This window comes from Penaeus chinensis, chromosome 23 (assembly GCF_019202785.1).
Source record: "Penaeus chinensis breed Huanghai No. 1 chromosome 23, ASM1920278v2, whole genome shotgun sequence".
Taxonomy (NCBI): domain Eukaryota; kingdom Metazoa; phylum Arthropoda; class Malacostraca; order Decapoda; family Penaeidae; genus Penaeus; species Penaeus chinensis.
The window spans coordinates 5,943,624-5,956,123 of record NC_061841.1 but is presented as its reverse complement, the minus strand read 5'-3'; the positions used below and the strand labels follow the sequence as shown (position 1 = coordinate 5,956,123).

The following is a 12,500-nucleotide window of genomic DNA, read 5'->3' as shown; positions in this document are numbered from 1 at the left end:
TATCTGCAGAGATATTTCACAAAACTACAGTACTACAGTGAACACTACATTTTCCTGGTGAAATGAGGTTAATTCGGAAAGTATTTGTGCAGGTGTTTTTATCTCATTCTACCTTTGTAACAATAAAGTTATATAAAAAAAAAAAAAAATAGAAGGACAGTTATCCAAACTTATAAAAAATATACACATATGTAAATTGATCCCTATCATAGCTCAGCAGTCTTTCATAGCTCAGAATGAAAGAAGGCTGGAGACTCCTTTTTGCTCTCAATACTCATTGGAATTCAAGCCTGTGAAGCAAGTCCCTTAGAATATTCCCTGTGCATGTCCTCCGAAACATTTTCTTGATCATTTTCATATGAATAGATGAGTTAGCCCTAAAGTTCATGCATACTAGGTTTCATCATGTCCATGCCAGTTATGGCTTTTTACTGTCATTAGGGAGAGAAATTGCATAGCTGGAAATGTTATACAATCTTATGAAGTGTGTGCCTACATGATTGATGCCTTTTACTTGAATAATTAATTCTGATTGATTGATTGAAAGATGTTTAGCAAAGAAAGCAGGACATAAAATCTAACATGAGCAATATTTTTTAGTTTTATTAAGACAAATATTTGTAAAAAAATATATATATATTGAATTATAGGATAGTTATGACCTTATGGCACTGAAGAATCTTCAGAAATTTGAAAGATATCATTGACTTTTTAATTTTTGCAAACATGACTTATCAGGTTTAATGTTTCCATTTTTCTTTTATTTGTAATGATGATAATGATTGCAGTAATAATAGATATGATGATGGTTACTTTAAATTTCTTCTGTTTACCAGGCTGTGATGATGGAGGACTGAGGGGGGAATTGAACGGCAAAAGGATGTGTGAAAGGAGGTCGGGATGGGCCTGGCTCATGACTTACTTTGTGTCGACGGAGAAGCAGTCGCGTGCTCTTTCTTTTTGGAGCTCCATTCCATGGTTTATTGGTTAGTTTCTGTCTTAGTTTTTATTCTCATCATCATCTTCATCTTCCTCATCTTCTTCTTCTTCTTCTTCATCTCCTTCATCTTCTTCTTTGATCTTTTTACCCTTGTTTTTTACAGGTTTCTTTCCAGCTCTCTTTACAGCTGTTTGCCCTCCTTCCCCTTTTCTTCACATCATCTTTGGCTTCTTTACTTTTCAACTCCTTTTTAAGTTTTTATTGATTTATTCCTTTTTTTTTTTTTTTTTTTTTTTAGGAAGGTAACTGAAGGAAATTGCTCAAAAGGCCATAACTTTAATGGCAATAAGCAGGAACAGTTCATGTAAATTGGTTACCAAGGATCAATTGACCTTGTTGCAGACATGTAAAGTCAAGGGCTTGATCTAGGTGAGCAATGCCGAAAATTTTGAGATGTTATTCCTACATTCTGAAAAAGCTCATATACATGCGAATAGAAAGTGTTTGTCATTCCTTTGGTGTGTTACCATGAGCAAGGTAATCCTTCCAACTTTTTTCACAGGTAGTAAATGTCACTTTACTACTTTTTGCATTAATTTTTTTGTACCATAGTCTGTACTTAAACTTTTCATTTCATATATAAAAGAGAGAAAGAAGTCATATATACATGTATATGCATAGGAAGAAACAAAATTGAAAGAGAATCCTCAATGATATTAAGAAGTCTAAAAGCCAATTTTAACATCTGGAGATATTGTACAATAGACCCAACTTACTTAAGGGAGTGGTGAGGCTGCAAGGGCTCAGTTTAGAACGAGCGGTTATACGAACGACACCATGGATCCTCTTGGCTCAACTTTCCTCAGGATTAATACTTCGTCGCTGCAGAAAGCCATTGGAGATGGTATAGGATCACAATTTATTTATTATTTGTATTGGTTATTTTTAATGGTTATGCAGTGTGGATTATTTCCTGCTCAGAAATGTTCCTGGGTTTTTTCTCTTGTGTCTGATTTTGTTGATTGTGTGTGGTGGGTCCTTTTTGTTAAGTACATGTGGTTTTTGTGTTAATATGTGATTTTCTTATTTGCCGTGAATGATTTGAAATGGAGAATTAATTATCTCTTGTTTTTCTTTATTTTCCTTTCCTTCCTTATTTCTTTTTGTGCTTCTTCCCGTCTGTCTTTCTCTTATCCCTCTTCCTCTCTTATTTACATTTGTTTTTTTCTTTTTCCAATGTCACAAATTACTCTCTGGTTCAAAGGAATTTTGTTGAGTAGAAGTTGCAAGGTGAATCTTCAAATCTAAATGAACATTTTGCAGAGACCCTTGTACAGAATATACTGCTTGTTTACACTAATTTGAAGAAGATGGCAGTGGTCAGAGGCATGGCAAAAATGTGGTCTATATTCATGCACAGCTGTTCTAAACTTGGATATTTATAAAGTAGATGATGTGGGGGAAAAAATTGTAGTCTGAGAAGAACAATTGCTGGAATTTGTTCTTCAAGATACAGGATGATGAGCAAAACATTCCTGATACTTTATCCAGTTTTTATTTATTTTTTTTTAATTAATTTTTTGACAGGATGGGCGACCTTAACAGTCATGGGCCCAGTTGTGGCTGTCAAGATGGCTTACAAATTGCTTTATGGAATTCTTGCACGTGCATTCTTCAGTGACAAAGCCCTCTGTGGAAAGGTACTGAGAACAGAATTTTTATTTCTAGTGATTTCATATATCATAGTCCATTTTCTTCTGGGATTGTTAGGCTGCTATTGATAATGTTATTATCTGCCTTTAGGATTGATTTTGAAAAAAATAAGAGTGGAGTTAATGATGAAATTGCTTCTGTTGTGATGTATATTTAACTGGTCATACAAAGTTTCTACTATTATTATTTATTTAGAAGAGGATGATTACTGTTTGTGCTTAGAGAAATCAACATTAAAGCAGAGTCTAGTAAAAAGAAGTAAGTAAGTTAAAGAAAAAAATCTATGTTTACTCACAGGTGGTATTGGTAACTGGGGCAAGTTCTGGTCTAGGTGAGGCACTTGCCCATGAACTTTATAAGAGAGGTGCCAGACTCATTTTGGCTTCTCGAAACACAGAGAAATTGGATGAACTGAAGGACACCCTCTTGGCAACACACAAGGTAATGGTATTTGATTGGTGCATATTATTATTATTGTTATTAATTAATTCATTCATCAATTAATTTTTTTATTATTATTATTATTTTTTTTTTTAGGTGTGATTTGATTCCAAAGTTTTGTTGGTTCTGAAGAAGTCATGTTTTAGCTGTGTATTATTATTATTATTATTTCTTTTTTTACTTTACTTTTTTTTTTCTCTTCCTTCTTATTCTTATAACTTATGAATTTAATAATAAATTATTAAATTTTTGTCTTTTCTTCTTTTTATTGATTGACAAGACAAAAACTGATACAGAAAGTAAAGAAAGAAACTTTCATCTTCTCCACCTTTACACTTTTTTTTTTTCATTCCTTCCCCTTTCCCCTTTGTCTGCCTTTGCGTTCCCACTTCTCGAAAACTGCGTGCGGGAAAACCATCTCACCCTCATGTTGTTTTCCCTTCCATACAGCCTCCAGAGCTCCATGTCCCCACAGTGGTCAAGCTGGACCTGGAGGACCTCAACAGCATCCCCACCATCACCGAGGACCTACTTAAGACCCATGGCCAGATTGATATCCTAATTAACAATGCGGGCATGTCCTACAGGGGGGCGGTGGCGGACACGGAGGTTAGCGTCGACATTAAACTGATGGTGGTGAACTATTTTGGACAAGTGGCTCTAACCAAAGGTAGGGTTGAAAGAGAGTCTTGGAGAGAGGGATGAAAAGTGGAAGAGAGAGGGGAGAGAAAAAGAGAGTGGGAGTGGGCTGAGAAGGTGAGAGGGAGGGAGAAAAAGAGAAAGAGGGGGAGAGAAGGAAGGGAAGATAGAGGGAGAGGGAGAGTTAGGGAAAGGGTGAAGGAAAAGGAGAGAGTTAGAGGGAGGAAGAGGAAGAAGAAAGGGATAAAGAGGGAGAGGAAGAAGCTAAAAGAGAGGGAGAAAAAGAAAGGAGGAGAAAGAGAGAGAAGGGAGAGGGTAAAGAAGAGGTTGAGGGATAGGGTGAGGACTAGGGATTACTGTATATGTGTTATAGTAAATATTTAACCATAGATGATGATAACAAAAATTTATGTCTGATCATGTACCTAAAGATGTGTCTTACTTTATTATTGCATGTACATATTTATTTTCCCTACATTATTATGCAATATTCTTATTGTAAGGAAACTTTCCATCCCACAGCTATCCTTCCTAGCATGTTGGCCAGGAAGGCTGGGCACATCTTGGCCATCAGCAGCGTCCAGGGTAAATTGGCCATCCCTTACAGGCAAGTTTTATTCTGAAATCTGGTGCTTTTGCTTTGTATTTTAAGATCTAGGTTAAATATCTAAAGTGTGCTATTTTAAAGCTTTAGGAAGAGACAGTTCATTGATTATGTGGAAGCTAGTATTTTGTTTGTTTATTTACTACTGCATAAGATTTACCCATCTTGATGATTAAGTATTCATATTTTTTCATTGTTCTTATTGTTAAGTTTTTAGGGTGCATCCTGTAGTATATACCAGCCAAGGTGGATTAGAATATATCATAGTTATGGTTTGATAGAGATGAATTGTACTTCTTGTCCAGGGCAGGAAATAAGTGCTTTACTGAAATGAGAATATTACATTATTTGGTATATTTAAGTAATGTTACAAATTATATGTAAAAAAAATGTTGGACTGAGAATATGATGCATTAATTATTCAACATTGTAATAACCATCAGCAGAGAACCAGAGAATATGGAAGCTTTGGTGATAAGAAACACAAGATCATTTGATTTTATACCTTATAAAGAATTACACAGTGTATTGGCAAATTCTTAAAATCCATTGCAAAGATGAGGAAACATTTTTGAAGGGTCAAAATGTGTTTATTTAAAGTGCATTTTGCAAATTGAAATCTTAAATACAGGAGATTCTTTACTAGACTTTCCAATTTGCTGATTTTGTAATATTGCATGGCAAATGGTGTTAAGCTATTGACACTATATATAATTTGGTGTGATAACTCTAGAGATTGATCATTTTCCAGTATATTTTTTTTTCTTTGTAAAAGTTAAAGATTTGTCATTATTTACTGTCCACAGATTTCACCTCATAAATTACCAATTTTCTAAATATGCTCTGTGCATGTATAAGCAGCCAAAGTGTGCAATGATGTTGATACTTCTTCTGAGGAATCATGGCTTTATGACAAGCAAAATTTCTATTTAGTCTGAGTTATTTATTCAAGGTGTCTTTCAGCCTTGCTTGTATCTACATCCTTCTACTTGGTTCTAACTGAGAATTTAAGCTGCTATTAAGCTTTCAGTTTTTTTTTACCAATTCTTTCAAGATAACTTTGACTGTTTTGTCATTTAGTCTAGGGCACTTGTAACTTTGTACTGCTTGGTGCTAGGTGGAAGAGTGTGTGTCAGTGCATTATTTCTGTTATGTATATCAGCTATAATAGTGAGCCAGAGATTTAAAAAGTGTAAATGTGTATTAACAATGGCACAAGATGATATTTTCATTGGCTCATATGTGTAACGGATAGAGAGTAATCAGGGCTAAAATGTGCTTAGGTAGTAGCATAGAATTTAGTCTTGCATGCCTGGCGGCAAATATATGTGCTCTGTACAATGACAGCTCAGGTCACCTGGGAAAATGATCAGTTTGTCCATGACCAACACCAGCAGTTATTAGAAAAAATTAGTACCTCCTCTTAGAAGTATAATTTTCATTTGTGTTATACATCAACTCGTTTGATGAAAAAAAAGAGTAATAATCAGACAAACAAAACATAATCTTCATTTCTCCACAGATCATGTTACACAGCCTCCAAACATGCAGTACAAGGCTTCTTTGACTCTCTTCGGGCTGAGGTGGCTGACAGAAATGTCCGAGTGTCAGTTATCAGCCCAGGATACATATCCACTAACCTGTCTGTAAATGCAGTGACTGGGGATGGCTCTTCCTATGGAGGTGAGTGAGGCAACTATAACCAACCTCTTTTGATAAGAAAACACAATGGAAACAATGAAACCTTTGTTAGCACCTGGATGATAACTTATTATGTCTTGGAATAAGTAATGTTTGATTTCCTTTGTGCTTCATATTCAATCTCATAAAAAAATTGCATTTTCCTGCCTCTGTCTTAGTGAATAAAACTTAGGTTGGACAAGGTTGTAATTCTGGAACTATATGGCATATTTCATCTAGCCAACCATAGATTTTTTATCCCTTCCACACACCTAGCATAATGTTATGTATCACAGGGTTTTTAATATGTATATATTTGAACACACATTTTATTATTTTATATGATAGAAATAAATGTGTTTTATATATATAATCATAGTAATCTCTCCCCATTTATGGTCTGCTATACTTGTATTTGAGATTTGGCTATATCATATAAATTATCCAGCCTATAAAGTTAACCCTAGTGAAATTTGAAAAATTATACATGTTTTGTGACTAGTGGAACACATAGGCTGAAGTTTTTTCAATTCTTAGTGTAAATACCATTTTATTATGGTTAAAATGAGTAATGTGTATTTAAATCTCTTATATAGTTACTGATTCCCTTTTCCCTTCCCAGCCATGGATGCCACCACAGCATCTGGCATGAGCCCAGAGTATGTGGCAGAGCAGATTGTTGGGTGCATCATCAGTGGTTACGAAGAGCTTCTCCTGGCCCCCTTCTCACACCGGCTCGCTATCATGCTGCGGACCTTCACCCCCTCAATCATTGCGAACATCATGAAGAGAAGAGCTGCTAAGGAGAAGGATTTATATTTGTACAAAGAAGACTAGTGTTTATGCATTTTTTTTTTCTATTGATTATATTCCCCCCTTTTGTTTATTTATTTATTTATTTATTTTTTACTTAACCCTACAATGATGGTACCAGAAATCTCTGGGTGTCACTCATTCCAGTGACTTCTGGCAACCATCCAGCCACTTGGAGTCCACCACATATAGTGGAACTTCCCGCTTGACTCACTCTAGCGTGTCATGATGTCTATAGCCATATCTATCATGGCGACTTGTTTTTTCATGGCAGCTATAGGCGTGCCCGGCTGTAAGAGGTTAAGGAGTATGACTTTTAAGTATTTTTATTACTTGCTCTTTTTTAACCAAAGCCCTCAATGTGGCATGCGGCGCGCCAAAGGGCTACGAGCCGGTGATTCGGCTTGATGTACCAAACTCCCGCGCTCAAAGTCGGCGCGTTGCCATTGATTGGCAGAGTGTAGATTTTTTTTTTTTAAAGTTTTCTTTACCCGTCACCAAAGGGTTAATAACAGAAGGAATCATTAAAGTTATTTTGGAGTTTTTGCATGATAAAACAGTTGTATATCATTTTATAATATAAAAAAGTGGAATTATGTAGGAGAAAGTCTGATGGAATTCAGGGTGCCTAATCATGTTTATACAAAAAAACCTTCATCTTTTTCAGTAGTGAGATGTTAGTGTCATTTCTAAAGGGCACTTTCGATGCTTGGATAGTGCAGAATGTTATACAACATATGATTTCTGTGAATGAGCACAAGCTTTCTTAGAAAGTGAATGTAAAAGGTTATGATTATCAAGATTTGTTTTGTGATAGTTTCTAAGGGAATGAAATCAAGTTTTTGCTCTTTACCTTTTTTTTTTAGTTTTAGTTTTTACTTGCTCATGTTTCTTTATGCAGTATCCAAAGAACTAGTCCTCTACAAAAATCCAGCAGTGTCTTCTATAGAACATATATATTTTCTTCGTCTTTTCTCTAGGTGTAAGGTAGCATCAGTGGTGCTAATTGAATTAACATATAAGGAGACAGTGTTGTTTACACCAGTGGCAAGAAAGCAACAGTACTTCAAAGGTCTGGAAAAGATATGTATTATCTGATCGTGTGCAGAGAAGTTACATGTTGGTTAATTGAGGGTATGGTTTGTGAAGCTGTTACCTAGTCACGGCGAGTGAAAATTGTATGGAATATTATATTTGATATGCATTAATACAGAATGCATTATAATGAATATTGATTATTCATGATTTTTTAAATTATTTTATCATTGCTTTTTTCCCCCTTTTCCACAGAACTGAAAAATTGCTTTGGTAAAATATAAATTGTTCTCATGTATAGACTATACATATAAAATTATATTATTTTTCAAAGGCTTCTTTTAATATAACTATTAACAGTATCCAGTTTATATTGGATAAGAAAGGTTGGATTGGTTGTATAATGAGTCATTGTATGCTTTCAGCGGCTTTATTGAATAATGCAAGAATGAAAGTGTTTCACAAGATTTTTGTGACTGTTTTTTTATCCTCAGTAAGGTGTTTGTGTATTAATATATTATGGATATTTATTATTTACTAGTATGTACGTCCCCCCTCCCCCATCCCATCTCTTCTCCAACCCCTTCTACTATCCATTTCCTAAGGTGTGAGAGCCTTATTTAAAGGATAAAAGGCTGACTTTGTACCAGTCATGAATGGCCTGGGGGAACCATGAGCATGGTATACTATTGTATAGGTGTTTAGCCCTTACTCCTCAAGGGGACCCTGATGAATGGACTGTTTTTCTTCGCAATATACTCTAGGTTACCATAGCCAAGAATGAAGATGATACCATTATTAGGGGCAATAAGGCTTACCACTTCATCAAATAGCCCCACTGATTCAAATTCTTCTGGTTTCCTGACCCTGACTCCAGGCTCTCCTTTGACCATGACTCTTGGACACTGTTCCTTCTATCCCCTCCATGCCTGCTATCACTTCATCCACCCATGATATTTAACCTCCAGGAGACATTTCTTCTCTCCCAACATCCTCTACTTCATCAACTACCCAATCCTCCCATATTACTACACTACAACCATACTGTCCACCTCTCTGCAATAATACCTCTCTCAACACCACTCCCTCTTCCACATACCCCTGTCCTTCTACTACTCCCACCTTTACAATCATCTTAAATACTCTATTTAGCCCAGTCAAATAGACTGATTTTTGTGATCCCCCCCCCACAGCTCCTTACTCTGACAACACTTTCATCTTCCAGCAATGTCTCTTAAAACAAGTGGACAAAGTTTCCTTCTGCAGCTGCCTTGATCATTCCTGTCTCATCACAGTTACATCTGAAACTCAAGCTAAAGCATTATTAACACTGACAGACTTTATTGGCAAACCTATTCCTGCCCAAACTCATCCCACCCACAATACTTGTACTGGAACTGTCTCCATCTCCCCAACAGACTTCCCTCTCTGCTGCAAAAATTGGTCAAATTGTGGAGAAGACTTACTTGCCTGCCTCATGGCCTATGATGCAGTATCAGTACAATACTACACCATTCTCCCCAGAGGTGAATGTAGGTCCCCCAGCAATATTGCAAAGATTATTTCCATAGACATGACCTCCTTTTTAATGTTTACCATATCCACCTCCCCCGTTGTTAGCATTGAGGCCATTTTGCCAAACTGCCATTCCACTGCCAGATGCCCTCTATGTGCCCAAGCTGGTCATAATCGATCAAACTGCTCTACACAATCATGTACATGTACATATATTTTAAAGGGGCTACCTACCTACAAGTTTGAGTCTGAAGTGGAAACTCTCAGATTCATGCTTGGCCTCACTCTATGTGAAGTCAAACAGGAAGCACGTCGACTAGGTTTCTCTCTCAATCCCTTCTTCAATAGTTGCTCTACCACTCCCTTTCCTCTCAGAATCTTTCTACATCTCTTCTTCATCCTAATTCTACCCCCTCCATTTCCCAGTCAAATTCTTTTTTGACATTCTAAATTCAGACACCCCAATCTTCTCCACTCTTCTAGGCACTCCAATCACTATTTCCGTGGCACCTAGCCCTCTTCCTCATCACACATTTCATTGCACAAGATAAACTAAATGCTCTATCCCATCCTCTACCCTGTCCTCTTTATCAACCTCTCCCTCCATCCCTCAAATATCTGTCCCCTCTTCTTCCCCCCATAAGAAAACCTTTGTTTCTCAGAACTCCCGAACCAACTCCACTGCAAAAACTCTTGAAGACATTAAAAACTAATCATTACCCAAGGTGACATCCCTACTCCTCAACCATCCTCCAATCTTTCTACTCTCATTCCTTCTACACTCAAAGTAACTGCCGACGTCCATCATCCTCCTACTCCCTCCTAACATGTTCCATTCCTCCCTGCTTCAGCTGCATCATCCCCCCCTCCTAACCCACTATCCCTCCTAACCCACTATCCCTCCCACTTCCCCCCTGGATGTGACCCATTTTCATAGCAACCCCCTTCCCTAGATTCTCTCCCTCCTGACATTCTCACTGAATCTGTGATCTAATTACCCTTATACCCTTTCTCCTTTGCTAATTCCTACCTTACCTTATGGACATCTTTGCAAAAAAAACACACATCAGCCTTTGTCAACGTTGATCAAATCGCCCTTTCATGATCTTCCTGAACTGCTATAATACTTCTGACATGTAACACACATAATCAACAACTAACCCCCTTTACCCTTTCCTCTATTACACCTTTCTGTAGTGCTATATGACCTTTGATGTCCAGCATATATATTTTGCTTTGTAACCATTAACAGTTATATGTACATTTATGGAAAGAAAGAAAAGAAATAAGATATATACTAGTAACAATGAAAGTAGATATTTGAAATTGGATAATTTACAATGTCTGACACATAAAAATAGAAAAAGGCATTTTGCTTAATGGAAAACACCCCCCCAATCCCTTGCCCGTCGTTGTCGTGGGGGGGCTTAGGAGGCGGAGACTGGGACCCAATGTTGGGGAACTCCCCAACCTTGGGACTCAGCCCTCGACTCAACAAATTTGGTTGGTCTTTTTTTTCCCCTCCTACTTTTTCGTTTCTGTCCCTTCACCAACCCCTTCTACTATCCACTTCCTAAGGTGTAAGAGCCGTGCTGAAAAGATGAAAGGCTGACTTTGTGCCAGTCCTGAACGGCCTGAGGGAGCCATGGGCATGGTATTCCCCTGGTTTAGTTGTCTAGCCCTTACCCCTCAAGGGACCCTGAGGGGTGGACCGTTTCTCTCCCCAACATACTCCAAGCTTACCATGGCCAACAATGAAGATTTTATACCATTATTAGATAGCACATTTATTTTGCTTTTAACCATTAACCATTAACCATTAACCATACCATACCATTATTAGAGGCAATGAGGCTTGCCTCTTCATCAAATAGCTCCACCAATTCAAACTCGCCCGATTCCCTGACCCCAGGCTCTCCTTTGACCACGGCTCTGAACACTACAACTAATACCCCCTCCTCAATGCCTACTGGTACAGTATCAACCCTAATCAACACCCCAGGAGACATTTCTACTCTCCCAACATCCTGAACTTCAACAACTATACCCCCACAACCTTCTTCATCAACCACCCCATCCTCCCTTATTACTACTTTACAACCTTATTGTCCACCTCCCCATAACACTACCTTCCTCAACACTACTCCCTCTTCCACACGCCCCCGTCCTTCTACTAGCCCCATCTCTACAAAATTCTTAAATACTCTATTTAGCCCAGCCAAATGGGACCGATTTTTCGTGATCCCTCCCACAGCTTCTCACACTTTCTGCTTTGACAACCTGTTTTCATTCCTCAAATGCATATACATCCTTCACTTGATCTAACCCCTATACATTACCTTACCCGACCTTAACCCATTTACTCGTCAATTCCTTTGCCCAGCTTTGACAACTAATCACTAACTCAACCACCCTTCACTACCATTTACTATAGTGCTACATGACCTTAGATGTCTAGCACATTTATTTTGCTTTTAACCATTAACCATTAATGGAAAACAGCTATAGTGACTTTTGATGACACTCTGCTTATGAGCCATTTTGGCAAAGTACAGTGCACACATTGTTTGTACACATTTGTACAAGAACTACATTATTATTTTCTTTCTTTGTTTCTCTCTTTAACCTCTTTTTTGGTAAACATTACAGATGTTATGCTCATGCATTGTAACAGAATGTAGTTATAGAGAGGAATTTTTGGGTCTTTTCTTTCTATATCAATAAAGTTAATCCAATGCTGCTTGGAAAATGCAGTGTTCAGTCTCTACAAATAGATGGCTCCACAAGTGCTTAGCCACCAAGGTGTCAATTAGTAGACCTTGTGACCTCACCTGATTTCAAGTTTTGGGGATTTTCTTTCTTTTATAATGCTTCCAATGTTGATGCTGTTGTTATTATCTTGTTATTGAAATTACTAATAGCAATATAATCTAAAATAAAATATTTCCAAAAATCAAGGAAGAGGGTAACAGGTAAGATGGGTAGTTCAAGTAATTATCTCATTGATGATTCAATTTGTGGAAATATATATGTAAACAATAAAATAACAGTGGACACCATCCTGGCATCACCATGGGGGGAGGTAGCACTTCTGTGAAACTCAAGAATCACTGCAAAATA

General features: G+C 37.3%; 1 protein-coding gene across 3 annotated transcripts in view; it reads left to right on the top strand.

Moving 5' to 3' along the window:
• Positions 1-8,332, top strand: part of LOC125037543 (dehydrogenase/reductase SDR family protein 7-like) — an 11,547-nt gene extending 3,215 nt beyond the window's left edge. For 2 of the 3 annotated variants that reach the window (XM_047630711.1, XM_047630710.1), the window contains exons 2-8: positions 837-986; positions 2,528-2,640; positions 2,951-3,094; positions 3,545-3,764; positions 4,256-4,340; positions 5,860-6,020; positions 6,640-8,332. In XM_047630711.1, coding sequence (XP_047486667.1) covers positions 881-986; positions 2,528-2,640; positions 2,951-3,094; positions 3,545-3,764; positions 4,256-4,340; positions 5,860-6,020; positions 6,640-6,854 — 1,044 coding nt within the window. In that variant the 5' untranslated portion in view covers positions 837-880 and the 3' untranslated portion in view covers positions 6,855-8,332. Of the gene's footprint in view, positions 1-836; positions 987-1,706; positions 1,845-2,527; positions 2,641-2,950; positions 3,095-3,544; positions 3,765-4,255; positions 4,341-5,859; positions 6,021-6,639 lie in introns of those variants that run through there. The other variant, XM_047630712.1, reaches the window with a different exon arrangement.
• Positions 8,333-12,500: the final 4,168 nt, after the last annotated feature.